A 14122-nucleotide genomic window follows, 5' to 3' on the forward strand; every position below is an offset into this window, starting at 1 on the left:
TATAGAAGTTGAGGCAGTTTTTCAACAGATAAGTTTGAATAACATTATTAGTCAATATTCAGGTTTATTTCCTAATCCTTTTGAAAATTGCTAAAACTATTTTGTGCTTCTAAAAGCAAAATCAAAAAAATTATTTAAATTTAATGTTTTTATTAAAAGTTATTATCTTAGAACTAACAATTATTATACTATTTATAATTAGTTTAAAAATCTACATAATTGCAAATAAGTAATAATTACATAAATATTTTAACTTGAATGTGCTGTTGGGAATCTAATTAAACACTTTAGTGGACTGTAAACACTGTATTTATTAATTATTTGAGCCGCTAAAGATAATGCTTATTTCAGACGAAACGGCTCCTAGAATCATTTATTCTCGACTGATTTTCTTGCGTTCGCTAACATAGACGTTGTCACGTCTTTTCGATCGACAAATAATTTTTTAGAAACTAGAGGTTCTGTACTTAACATACCGCCCGGCCTTGAAGGTACGCAGTACTTTCAAAAGAAAATAAAAAAAAATAACGTACAGAAACGTTTCTAACAAAACCTCCAATCCTGAACTTAAGACTACAGATGTTATCAGTAACAACTAATACAAAGAACAAGCTAACAAAATATTAACAACGTTAACCAAAATGTTTATTACTAGGCTAGCACCAACGCGAATGAATTTATTTATATATATTTTGTTTTAAATAATTAGTCGAGCGGCAATGCACAAACACGGGTAACTGCACGTGTCAAAGTACCACCATGCACTTTTAAGTCCACCACTCGAACTACTCCGTCTTTTCCAGGGTGTAACGCTAAAACTCTTCCCAACTTCCAATTCATCGGAGGTGCCTTGTCATCCTTAATTAGTACGAGCGAAAGTTTTGTTTCCATTTAGTTCTCACTTGCAACTCAGTCAGATATTCCTGATGCCACCTGCGCCAATAATGTTGTGTCATAGCTTGCAGATGTTGCCATTTGGACAAACGATTTTCAGGAACATTAGATTAACTTCAGGTAAGCTAGTCAGGACTCTTCCAATCAGGAAATGGCTGGGTGTTAATGCAGCTATATCATCAGGGTCTTCAGTCAAAGGGCAAAGGGGCCGCGAGTTTAGTATTCCCTCAATCTGAGTCAATACAGTGCTGAATTCTTCTATAGTTAAATGTGTTTCCCCTACAACTCGCTTAATGTGACTTTTCGCGCTTTTTATACCGGCCTCCCAAATACCGCCGAAACTGGGAGAATAGGCAGGAATAAAGTGCCATTATATATTTTCGTCTACTAGTTGACTGGAAATATAATCAGAGTTGGTTTTTAGAAAATCATACATTTTGTTAAGCTCATTATTTGCTCCCACATAGTTTAACTCGTTATCCGAATACACATTAGCTGGTCTTCCCCGCCTACTAATAAATCTATCGAATGCTGCCAAAAAGGCTTCGGTGGTTAACTGCGATACCAATTCAATATGTATCGCTTTGGTGCTCATACACACAAACAAACAAATGTAGGCTTTAATGATCTTTGCACCTCTAGTCTGCCTATCTTTCAATAGGAAAGGCCCACCATAATCAGTGCCGACATTTAAAAAGACAGCATACGGATTTACTCTTATTTCAGGAAGGTCACCCATCAAATATTCTACACTCCTGGGAGCAACGCGAAAACATTTGATGCATTTCCGAATTATACCCTTGCAAGCATTTCGTCCTGAGACAGGCCAATAATTTTCACGGATTGAATAAAGTAGTTGTTGAGAGCCGCAATGCAGCAACCTCTCATGAGTATATTTCAATATTTGATTAGTTAAAATGTGACTGCCAGGTAAAATTATAGGATGATTTTTTTCAAAAGCTTGTCGTGAATTCCCAATTCTACCACCCACTCGCAACAAACCCTCTTGTAAAAATGGGTTAAGAGATAGAATTTTACTATTTTTGTGAATTTCCTTCTTATTCGATAAGTTGTTATACTCTTGCGAAAAACATTCTATTTGAGCATTCTTTATTAGTATCTTTAAGGCTACATCAATTGCTGTGGGAAGCAGAGGACCTAAGCTACTCTCAGTGGCTTTAAGTTTCAGATTTGACATGAAACGTAACATGTACGCCATAACGTGCAAAGTTTTTTTGAATGACGAGTACCTTTTTATAAAATTACTTAATTCATCACTGCCTTTTATTATTACATAAGAAATGCTTGTTTGCTCAGGGATTTCATGTACCTCAATTTCGGGTTGAGAAAAATTCCACGATTCATTTGCAAAAGAAAGCCAATCAGGGCCGTGCCACCATAACGTTGACCTTTTTAATACGTTAATTGATGTACCACGCGATAATAAATCAGCGGGATTCTCTTCCGATCTGACATGATTCCAATCTTGCACACATGTGAGAGATCTTATTTCACCCACTCTATTCGATACAAAGATGTTCCATTTTGTAAACTCATTTCTAATCCAGCACAACGTTATGGTGGAATCAGTCCAAAGATACTGCTTATTGAAAGTAATTTGTAATGATTCAGTAACCCTTTTTGCTAAATTGGCAAGTAATAATGCGCCACATAGTTCTAAACGACTAATTTGTTTTAGTGGTGCTACACGTGATTTTGCGCATAACAAGTTTGAGACGAATGTACCAAATGAAGTTAGGCATCTTAAATAGATACACGCTCCATAGGCCTTTATGGAAGCATCGCAGAAACCGTGTATTTCTATACTAACATATTGAGAAAAAAGAACATTTCTTGGAATTTCAATGTAACTAATTTCGGCTAACTCTCTATAAAGGGATGTCCAAGTATTTTGTAATGGTTCTGGAATTTCCATGTCCCAATCTAACTTTAGTTTCCATAACTCTTGAATGATTAACTTTGCAACAATTATTATTGGACCCAACAGTCCAAGAGGATCAAAAATTTGACATATTAGTGATAAAATTATCCGTTTCGTTGTTTTATTTTGGGGCAAACTTTCTTGCATGTTGATCCTGTATTTAATAAAATCATTGTTCGAATCCCAATACACACCAAGTGTTTTACTTTGTTCGTTTTCTCCAATGAATAAAAAAAATGTAAACATAGCAGGAAGGATAAGCAACTCAGCAAGTGAGAAGGAAAAGACTGACATCTTAAGTATCCTTCTCACTCAAAAACACCATTTTCAGTAATAGGAAAATTTGCCAATTAATTTAACATTATATTGACGTTAGCTGTCATTGTTACACCTATCATTGTCATAGGTAGGTACAAAAAAAAAAAATCAAAAAAAAAAAAAATCAAAAAAAAAAATAAAAAAAAAAAAAAAAAAAAATCGTATATCGTTGAATTGGCCTTTATGAGTACTCTTAAAATCTGAAGTAATATACAGTGTGTTAGGTTTGAATTAAGAAAGTTGGTATACTTTGTGACTGACCCTGTATACTTGCGAACCTCATTTCACCCTCACGTCATGCGCTGTTATTTACTTTAACAAGACGCAAATTTTGAGAAAAATAAAATCAGCAGTTTTCGAGATATTTGCAATATTCCAGACTTTTTAGACACCCTGTATATACAATCTTTATTCTACAAAAGAAAAGGCTATCGGCCCTAGTGGCCTTTCTGCCCATTGTAATAACAGCATTATAGATTAATAATATACACTATTTATAAGCTATCTCTATGTATGTACAATCTCAATAATACAATACTTGAAGGGTGCACGGGAAAAACAAGCTAAGTCAATTTTTGGCCAAATTGAGAAAACAGCGTCACCCGATAGACAATAGCGATGCTATACAGGGTCCAAACTTAGTCAGAAGAAAAACAAGCTACGTCGTCTAATAGAACATATTTTAGGATAGGCGTACACGGGAATGACCTACTTACCTTTCAATCTTTTTAGTAACTAATTAGTTTAATAATTTTTTATCAACAAAAAAAAAACAAGGTTTCAACTAATTATTTTTTGACATACATTTTAATTTATGAATTACCTTGTTTGCTACTTTGACGAAGTTTGACGAATTTAATATTTATAATATAAATCTGGTGAAAAACAGGCTAAGTCAAGACCTATTTTTGTATCTTCTTCAACAACAACCTTGTAATTATTATATTAAATAAAAAAGCATGCTACTTTATATATAAAAAAATATTTATGTTTCTAATGCGTATAGGTGACCAGTTAACAACGATTTTAGAGATAAAACTGCTGTACTCAAAAACTTCAAAATTTGACTTAGCTTGTTTTTCCCGTGCACCCTTCACTTATAACTAGAATTAATGTATGTCTTGGTAGTGTTCTGTCAGAGTTGTGTTTGGCGTCAGGTATCGTGAGGTTCGGGTCTGTCGGGTGAGGCATAACTTATTAATTATTGTCCAGTTGTCTTTTTTGTTTTTCCATTTTGTTTGTATTTTTTGATGTCGGTCCGTTATTTTAATTAAGTTAGTTATATTTACTTGATTATTTATGTTTGTCAACGTCTGACCTACTCCTTTAACTGCATGATTTATTTTTGAATATTTTAAATTTAGTTTGTTACAAATTTCTTGTGAAATGAAATGACTTTGAGAACCGTTGTCCAATAATGCACGTACAGTAATTGATCTGGTTCCGTTCACTAATTCAATTAATGCAGTTGAAAGGAGTACCTGTGAATATCCTGCTAATAAATCTGACTTGGCAACCGCGCACACGTGAGCATTTATGGATGGATTTAAAACCTCACTACCGCCTATTTGATTGTTTCCTGCTTCTTGAGACCGTTCGTTATTGTCACCATTAGTAGCCACTCTACTTATACTCATACTCACCTTATTGTATGATTCTGAATGGAGTAATGAATTATGTGCCCTTTTACATTTATAACATTTTGGTCTGGTGCATTTCCAAGAAGGATGAGAGTTCCCTAAACAGTTTAGACATAATTTATGCCTTTTAATTTCTGCGATTCGATCATTTACTGCTAGATTCAAAAAAGATTCACATTTATAAATAGAGTGTGCTTTACTGCAGTAATAACACCTAAGATTAATATCTCTAGCCTCTGTCGAGGAACAAACAGTACTATGTTTCCTACTATTACCAAATTTGGCACCTGACTTTCCCCATTTATCTGAGTTTCCGCTATTATTTTGACATGAAACCTCCAACTTTTCAAGAATCTCACATTTTGATTTTAAAAAATTATTTAAGTCTTTCATGGTAGGCAAATCACCTTCATACCTATATGTTTCCCAGTCCCGACGAGTGATTAAATCTAACTTACTGGTTATTATATAAATAATTAGCCGGTCCCAAGAATCAGTCTGCTCACCTAAAGTTTTTAATGATCGTAAATGTTTGGTTATAGAATCAAATAAATTTCTCAAATCCACATATGATTCTTTTATAATATTTGGATGCTCAAAAATTGCACGAATGTGATTATGGATAATGAGATTTTTATTTTCAAACCTATCAATTAAAAACTGCCATGCAGTGGTATAATTTGATGCTGAAACCTCAATCGATTTAATTATTTCGAAACGAAAAAGAAAAGAGAAAAGAATTCGAAAAAGAACGTCTCTATCAAGTGAAGCTCGAAGATAGTAGAATTTGAATTGATCTGAATATTGATTTGAATATCATTAAGTCCCGGACTATTGTGGACCATTGCCATAAAGGCATCTTTAAATTCTAGCCAACTACTATATTGGCCATTAAATGAAGGCAATTTAATAGGTGGTAACTTAACCAACTATTGTAAACTATCCAAACTGTGTAAATTTAAGCCCGCATTATTTGCAGCTACTGAGTTAACCACCGAACCTCTAGCTAAATCTGATTCAACTTTAAAATTTTCACAAATAGCTTTTATATCTCCAGTCAATTTACAATAAGTATTTTCAAATAAACTTCTCTCAGCTTCGTCAGATTCAAATTCAACGCCCTCTCTACATATTGATTGTTCTATTTCAAACTGAATATCATTGAACTCCTCCCAGAGAGGTTCAAGTTTCTCTAATCATACACACAAATCATTGATTGTATTTGATTCTAAGCTTTCTTTATTAATTGAATCAAAATAATTTTTAAATCGAGTTAATTTAGCTTTAATTGCAGTTCTTTTTGATTTTAAAGACGCGAATTCAGCCATGTTATTGACACAAACCAAAACAATACCAAATCAAAACGATACTTGCCCGATGCCCAGACCAGTTAAACGACGAGCCGTTGGTGGAATACAACAGGATTGATTTTTGTAGTTTCCTCTCTCTCGCTCTCGTACGGAGATCGGGCGGCGTGTGTCTATCGGTGACGACCATTCGCTATTGGACTACTGTACAAGAAAGCCAAGAAGGTGCATGCCAAAAATTCCAATATGGTCGAAATATGGGATTGACAGTTTGCATTTGTTTGTATTGTGGAAATTGAGTTTTTGGATGATTAAATTAATTTTTAAGGTTTAAAGTCAAGACTTGGGATTACTTGCCAAAGTAATTGTTGTTTATATGTTTATTGTTCTAGTGAAAGTGTAGTTTGTGTTCATTTTATTGTGTTATCACTATTGTTATTGTTCCTTCATTGTTCTATAATTTGTGGTTGGTTTTTTAACTTAAATTCTATTGCCTCTACAATATGCCGTCCACTGGTTGTTTGCCAAATTTCTAAAAGCAATTTGGTGAAAGGCCCAAAAGTGTCAGTCTTCTACTTTCCAAAAGACCCTGCTCGAACCCAACAGTGGTTGAAAGCTTTGAAGTGGAATGATTTTACTCCAACACAATACTCAGTGGTAAGTACAATATGCTTTCTCATTTAGTAAACTTATTGCCTCTTACATACATTGGTATGTGACTTATGTGAGTTACATTTTGAGGCCGCCTGCATTTTGAGAGCAACAAAGGTTTACTCTGAAGAAACAGGATAGCTTTTAGAAGTTCTATTGGCACATTTACATTTTAAAAGAAAGGTCTTGGTAATAATATAAAACCCATTTACCAGTTTTGCTTACCTAGATTCAAGGATTTCCAAATTTTCTTTGATTGAGCAGTTTTTACATTAGTTTGTTGTACTTTCCAAGACAAAGGATTCTAACCAAACTTGCTTTGGCTGGACTTTATTGGATATAAAAAGCCATATCTATACATATCTGGATCAGGAATGAAGCGTTCTTTGATTTTTCACTCACAACTTCTAATCAACTACACGAAAAAATAAAAAAAAAACATATTTTCTACTGCATCTCCATAGGTTTGTGTACAAAAAAAAATCCGATAACGCCGCCATTAAAAGTTACATTCTAGGCTTTCTTGTAAAGAAGGCGGTGGACTACTGGAACCATGCATTTATTTGCTGGATTATCTTCTTAAATCTTCCAAAAACTGTTATTGATTCCCACAACTTTTTGATCCGGTCGAAGAGACCAATGTTGGGAATCTAATTAAACACTTTAGTGGACTGTAAACACTGTATTTATTAATTATTTGAGCCGCTAAAGATAATCCTTATTTCAGACGAAACGGCTCCTAGAATCATTTATTCTCGACCTCGACTGATTTTCTTGCGTTCGCTAACATAGACGCGACGTTGTCACGTCTTTTCGATTGACAAATAATTTTTTAGAAACTAGAGGTTCTGTACTTAACATGTGCAATATAGCAATGTTAACAAGCAGATCTAATATCTAATTATTTTAGTTTAAAGTGCGTCTCTCTTTATTGAATCAGTGTCATACCAAAAAAATTCCGTTTATGGTTTTCCTTCCTTGTAATAGGTCAAAGCAGTGTCTCAGGTCCATTTTTAAACAATAAAAGTTATGTAGATGTAAGTAACAAAGTAACAAAGAAATCTGTTCTTTTTTACTTACGTAATTTTAACTCTTACATTTTTAAAATACAATTTACTTAATAACCTAAAAATAGAAATGTTACATTAATCTGAAAAATGAATCATCCTGTTGGTCGTCTACACATATAATCAGTGGTTGTATTTTTTCTCGGTCCATAACCTGCTCTCTATTGTACCATTTCATAATTTCTTCCTCTGTATGACGAATACTATTTTACCATACGGCTGGTGTCACGGTTGTTAAAGCTTCCTTCCACATATTAAGAGCGTTATCAATAGATCTGAAACATCATAGCTGGTAAAACTAGTCATAGAGACTTTAGACAAATTTTACCTGCCAATATGCATATTATAGTAGTTTTTGGACACTGCTTCCCATATTAGTTCAATTGCATTGAAAATGCAGTGATATGGGGGTAAATGAAGAATCGTATGGCCATGTTGCTCTGCTATCTGGTCAATAAGGAGTAGCTTCTGAGGTTTGTTCCTATAAATACTTAATTTAAGCAACTGAACAGGTGAATGAATGGTTATCAACATCTCACCGCTTTACCAGTCCTAATAATTCATTTTTAAAGGCATCTGGGTTAAGTTGACGTTCTCACTTCTTAACCATTCCTGAATACTTTTGGAATTTTTTTGATTAATTGATTGTGGTAGGGTGCATTATCCAAAACAATAGCGGAAGGCTGGGTTAAACTTGGCATCAATTGTTCTTGAAACCATTTTAGAAAATTTTCCTGGTTCATCTCACTATGATAATCCCCAAACTGGCTCTTTGAAGCAAATATGAGCTCAGCACCCGGAATAAATCCATTTTCATTACCCGCATGAAGAATAATGAATCTAAATGTATCTCTATCTAGTAGCATTACTTTCAGCATCTAATACATAAATCATAATTTCCAAATGGAATTCTAACAAAAAACATCAAGATTAGTATCATGCAAAATTAAAAACAAAAAGATAAGCATTTTCTAAAAAAATATAGTTACATTTTGACTTAAAGAGTTTTGCTTGTAGCTAACCTTTTGCCATCTACCCTGGTGCTCTTCACACTATGTTTGCTTTCATCCTGCCAGGAATAGCCTGGGGTCACATTTTGGAATATCTATGTCTCATCTATAAAAACAAATTCATAGAGATCTCTTAACCACTTAACCCCAATTTTATGAAGCACTTTACACAATGATTTTAATCCGCCAACAAAAATTTCTTTACTCCTTAACTTTTCATAAATACTTTCCCTGGTTATGTGTTCTTCTACAAAAAAGTGTTACCAAAACATTAATCAACAGGACATACCTAAAATAAACAAAACAACTTACTTTGTTCATACATCTCATATATGGAGTTGCGAATGCGAATAGCTGCAACATCAATATTGGCAATGTCCCTAATAGACTTTGGCCTACCTGGACTTTTCTTTGGTGAACTTAACGGAATGCCTTGCTTGACTTTCTGTGATATAGCACTTACTGTAGAAAAACCAAGCCCAAGTGCTTCAGCTACAGGCTAAAAATACTGTTGGTAAACAAAAATACTCTATTGCAATAATTTTAGTTTTACTTCTCTCACAGCAGCCAAAGGGATAAAACGACCTCCGTGATCTCGTTCACGTTCAAAAAATGATAATAAAGCAGCGACAAGCTGCTGGCTTTGTTTATTTAAAGCCATGTTTATTAACATACAACACTCACTTTTGAAAACCAAAATAATAAGTAATATGTACACAGACACACACACACTAACGAACTAAATAACTATTAACTATTGCAATAAATAATGCCAATTAACCGTAAAAACACTTGAATAATATGCGATATATCCACAAAATTCTCAAGATGGTCAAATCATTTGTGCAAGTCATCAACAACAAAATCAAAAACAGCAAACGGTCATTTTCGAAACGTCAAACTCACTGATGACGTGCATCGCTCCCATTAGTGCCCTCGACCATACGTTCATGCTAGAACGAGAGAACCACAGCCAACTACGACCATAACAATTATTGAACACCGGTTATATAAATATTCAGCATTCCGCAAAAAACATATGTCTTTTTTAAAATTACTTTTCAATATTTATAAGATATATTGGGTTAATTTTTTAGGTTATACCTAAAAGTTTTTGGAATATATTATGTATTTAAAAAATTAATTACTCAAACCAATAAGTTCAAAAGTATTTCATTTTATCTTTAGATTTATAGCAATCAAAATTAACAATTTTTGTAAAAATGGTGCATGTGATTTGAACTCGCTAGCAGTTTAATTCATGCAGTAAATTTACGTTGCTCTTGACTAACGACTTTAACGAGAAATGGTTACAATAAGCGTATAGGATACTAAAAAAAGTACGCAAGTTTCAGATTTAACATATCAACTGGCAATGAGGCAAGTAAAATCAGGTCGCCGCTAGCGCCATCTTTCAAAACTAGAGCGAACTACACTACGACGATGCAAAATGCGGCTTGGAAGCTTGGAAGGCGAGCAACAGCAATTTGGACTTGCTAAATAGGTAAATTAGGTAGATACCATCACTTCCACAAGATCGGATTTAGAGACTTTTGTTAAGTTTTACTTTGTTTTGTTTTTTTGTTCCTGTTTACAGTGTGTTTCAAGTTCACCACATAATTGTTTTTCCACTACAAACATGATAAATATATCATTCATTATTGACCGATTAGTAACTTGAGAAATTCGTTTTCTTTACCTTAATGGTCATTGTTGACCTAGGTCAAAAATAGAGTCTAATCTCTAGTTCTAGTTCTAGTCTGGCACAAACAACAAAAAAGGAAATATTATTGACCTAGGTAAATAATAATGTCATTGTCTATTAAGACATATGAAATATACTTGACTTGACAGAGACAGATAAAATAGGTTGACTTTTTATGTTGTTATCGTAAGTTTTTAAATTTTCAATAAAAGGGCCATCAAAAATATGGTTAATAGTGGAAAAAACGCTATATTATCCACAGTTTAGACAGCCTTATAGTCCTTGACCTTATAAGTCCCTTGTCGCTTCACTCCTCGGGATTTAAACTTGACATATGGTCAATAAAAGCTTCTGTCTAAACCTTGGTTAATTATATACTATTAGTTTGTTGTACCTATGTTGTATGTAAATAAAAAGGATTTTTTAGGTAAGGTTTCTTAGATGTCTTAAACATGATGTGTTGATGTTTCTTGAACAGGTAGTTTTAATGATTTTGTTCAGCCAAACTTCAAGATGGCCTTATAGCTTAGTATAATGAATCACTAGGGGTTTTGTTATTTTAAGCTAGGTTTTTGCTGGCTATACTTTATAGAACTTTTTACTACACTGTTGTAGATTGCATGGGGTGACATGCTTAAACCAAGTTTCTTTTGTCACCTGTTTTAAGCGGTTGAAATGAAAAGTATTGTTGCGGTTTTTTCGTGGGTTTACACAAAGTCAATTTAACTCAAGAATTAATACATTTATTTACACCTTAAAACCCTCCGTACAATAATTAATTCAGCTATTCAGCTACTAAAAACACTACTACAATTCCACTATTTAAACTTTACCGCGTTCCCAAATTCACTGCTACCACCGTCGAGACCGCTTCTTTTATATTCCGTAAACCACGTTCTAGAACCACTCTGAAACGTTTCTCGCTGTATCAGGCAAGGCGCAAATTGAGGCACGTATAGCACGTGTGGCACTACACAGCGCAGCGCGTGTTTTTGTATCCTACAGGATCCAATGAGACAGCGCACGTTGATGACATGACGTGAGATGGCGTGATCAGCGCTGTCTGTCGATCGTGCGGCACAGTGGTCGAGACACAGTTTCTCGTGCCGGGCCGCCACGTGTGTGTGGAAAGCCACAAGTTGTTTTCCCTTTTTTGGATAAAAAAATGGCAGAAGAGAAGTTGATAGAGGCGGTAAGGGAACACAAGGAGCTTTACGACACAAAAGATGAGAATTATATGAAGACAAAACTGAAGAACCGGATTTGGGAGGATATTGCTAATGATTTAAATTTAAAAGACGGTAAGTTTATAGATATTTTGAAATACTAGTACATATAGTCTCAAAATTATTCCTATGCGTACATCAAAAAATATATTTTTCTTGAAAATGTTTTTATTCGTACCTGCACAAAAAAATGTACAAATGAAAAGCACTATATTTTCCAAGCGTAACGGATTGATTTTGCCACGGAACTGCTCCCCAATTGTTAAAATATGCTGTAAAATTCTCCCTGACTCTAAACGCAGGTGATGAAGTTCTAACCCTGTTTCCTTGAACATGTAACAGCTGAGTTTGTGGCAGCTGTTCGATATCATTTACATCTTCTACCGAAACTGAGGGTCGTAAGTAGTTGTGCAAAACACAAGCGGATTTCACAACATTTCTTACAGTGTCCACTTTACTTTCAAATGGTCTCCGGAATACGCGAAACCGGGAAGACAGTATACATAAGGCACATTCCACTGTTTGCCGAGCACGAGAAAGTCGGGCGTTAAAAACTTGGTGTTCATAATTTCCAGTTACTTGCCTCCTTGGATATGGTCTCATTAGATTTTCCGATAAAGGAAAAGCCTCACCTCCTACAAAAACGTACGGCAGCGACTCAGAAATCGTAGGTATTTGTTCAGGATTGGGAAGTTATAAAGTGTGTCTCATCATTTTCTTGCCCAAGCCACTACTTGCAAATACATTTCCATCGCTAAATCTTCCCATAGCTCCAATATCAACGGTGATAAATTTGTAATCCGCGTCAAATGTTGCCATTAGAATAACAGAGAATGTATGTTTATAGTTAAAGTATGATGATCCGCTTTTGCCAGGTTTTTTAATAACAATATGTTTTCCGTCGACTGCACCAACGCAGTGTGGAAATTGCCATCTTTGCTCAAACCGTGAAGATATAGATTTCCATGTTTCTGTTGTTTGTTCGAGTAATTATATCGATTGCATATTATTCCATATAGCGACAGCTACTTCTTGGACAATATTAGACACTGTGCGATCTCCCAACAGGTAGTTATAAGCAATACTTTTGTAGCTGTCTCCAGAAGCCAAATATCTGAAACAAAACGAAATTGATTAATAAATATTATATTGTGAAATAGCGATTCCTCAAACAACAATTCTTATAAATAAAATAAAAGTTTAAAAAAAAATTATTTAAAATTAATTTTTCTCTTATTCATTTCTTTGGTTGGATGATATTTGTTTCAGGGGAAGAGGCGAAAACTATGTGGCTTAAATTGAGAAACTCCTATCGAGATGCACGACGGCGACAAATGAAATGTATTAAAAGTGGTGCTGCTCCTGAAAACATTAGGCTTTGGCGATTTCAGAAGCAAATGACGTTTCTTGAACGTTTTATGTCCTCTGGACACCGTGAAGGAAACGTAAACGATAGCGATGACGATTCACAACTTCCATCTGCGCTACCCATAAGCAATGAAATTTTGGACTCCGAAAATGTAGATGGGGATAATTCACACGAAAGTGTAACGCATGAACAATTCAACAATGCTGATGTTGATAGAGACAGAGACAACATTGAAGAATCCACCAGAAAAACGTCAGGTACATTAGTTCAAACTCCAGTGGCCAGCAGCAAACAGTCAAAAAAAAGAAAGCAGGACGATATGCAAAGTCTACTGAAGCGAGCTCTACAGCAGCGAGATGAGAGAACCAAAAAACGGCAGTAAGAAAGAAGAAAATTGGAATCAAGGGATAATCTTACAGACGACCCTCTATATAATTTTTTCATTTCTATGTACCAACTAACAAGAAAAATGCCCCCAATTATCAGCATAGGGTGAGGACCCAACTTTTCGAGGCTGTGTCAAAAGCAGAAGGGGAAATTATGAACATCCCAAGCCGACCACCTTCGACATTAACTTCTTCTCATTACTCAGTTGTAAGCTCTCCTTATCCGTCGCCCCATGATTGGTCAGATTCCCAAAGTCAGACACTGATCCACTGTTCTCAACAACAAGAAGATGGAAACCTGCAAGATCAGCCTGGCATTTCGGGTTTGGCAGACTATGTAAGCCGATTTGGAGGACATTGATTCTCATAACAGATTGTAAAAGTAAAATGAAATAAATAACTTTACTATGAATTTGGCAATATGCTACTTACCTCAAGAAAACTGCAAGTTTTTCTTCACTTGCTATCGGCCTTTGAGCATTACATCCATTTGAGTCAATGTGTTGTCGAATCATCCCATGAACTTCAAAAAACTGATTGCGATTCATGCGGAAGTAATTGGTAAAATCAGCATCACTCATCATAGTTGTAATTTTGAACTGTCCGC

General features: G+C 34.7%; 1 protein-coding gene and 1 long non-coding RNA gene across 6 annotated transcripts; both read right to left on the minus strand.

Annotated features, from left to right (window-relative positions):
• Positions 1–7735: 7735 nt before the first annotated feature.
• On the minus strand, positions 7736–9541 carry LOC145730001 (uncharacterized). Of its 5 annotated transcripts, XR_014178519.1 has the most exons (7): positions 9412–9541; positions 9142–9337; positions 8842–9076; positions 8359–8730; positions 8148–8300; positions 7935–8094; positions 7736–7877 (listed from the first exon to the last, which is right to left on the minus strand). XR_014178519.1 is itself a non-coding variant. In XM_081981041.1 (5 exons), the coding sequence occupies exons 1-4, from the start codon at positions 9500–9502 to the stop codon at positions 8925–8927; spliced, it is 396 nt and encodes a 131-aa protein (XP_081837167.1). In that variant the 5' UTR covers positions 9503–9527; the 3' UTR covers positions 8595–8730; positions 8809–8924. The 5 variants fall into 5 exon arrangements, 4 of the variants coding, with proteins under 4 accessions (XP_081837167.1, XP_081837161.1, XP_081837168.1 ...); XM_081981041.1 differs by lacking the exons at positions 7736–7877; positions 7935–8094; positions 8148–8300 and having other exon boundaries at positions 8595–8730; positions 8809–8935; positions 8999–9076; positions 9142–9328; positions 9383–9527; XM_081981035.1 differs by lacking the exons at positions 7736–7877; positions 7935–8094; positions 8148–8300 and having other exon boundaries at positions 8612–8730; positions 8842–8935; positions 8999–9076; positions 9142–9328; positions 9383–9527.
• Positions 9542–12736: 3195 nt separating this feature from the next.
• On the minus strand, positions 12737–14113 carry LOC145730157 (uncharacterized). The gene is made up of 2 exons (XR_014178553.1): positions 13948–14113; positions 12737–12874 (listed from the first exon to the last, which is right to left on the minus strand). It is a non-coding gene; the product is annotated as an uncharacterized LOC145730157 (long non-coding RNA).
• Positions 14114–14122: the final 9 nt, after the last annotated feature.

This window comes from Ips typographus, linkage group LG1, assembly GCF_016097725.1.
Source record: "Ips typographus isolate SLU linkage group LG1, UJ_Ityp_2.0, whole genome shotgun sequence".
In the NCBI taxonomy this organism is placed as follows: Eukaryota; Metazoa; Arthropoda; class Insecta; order Coleoptera; family Curculionidae; genus Ips; species Ips typographus.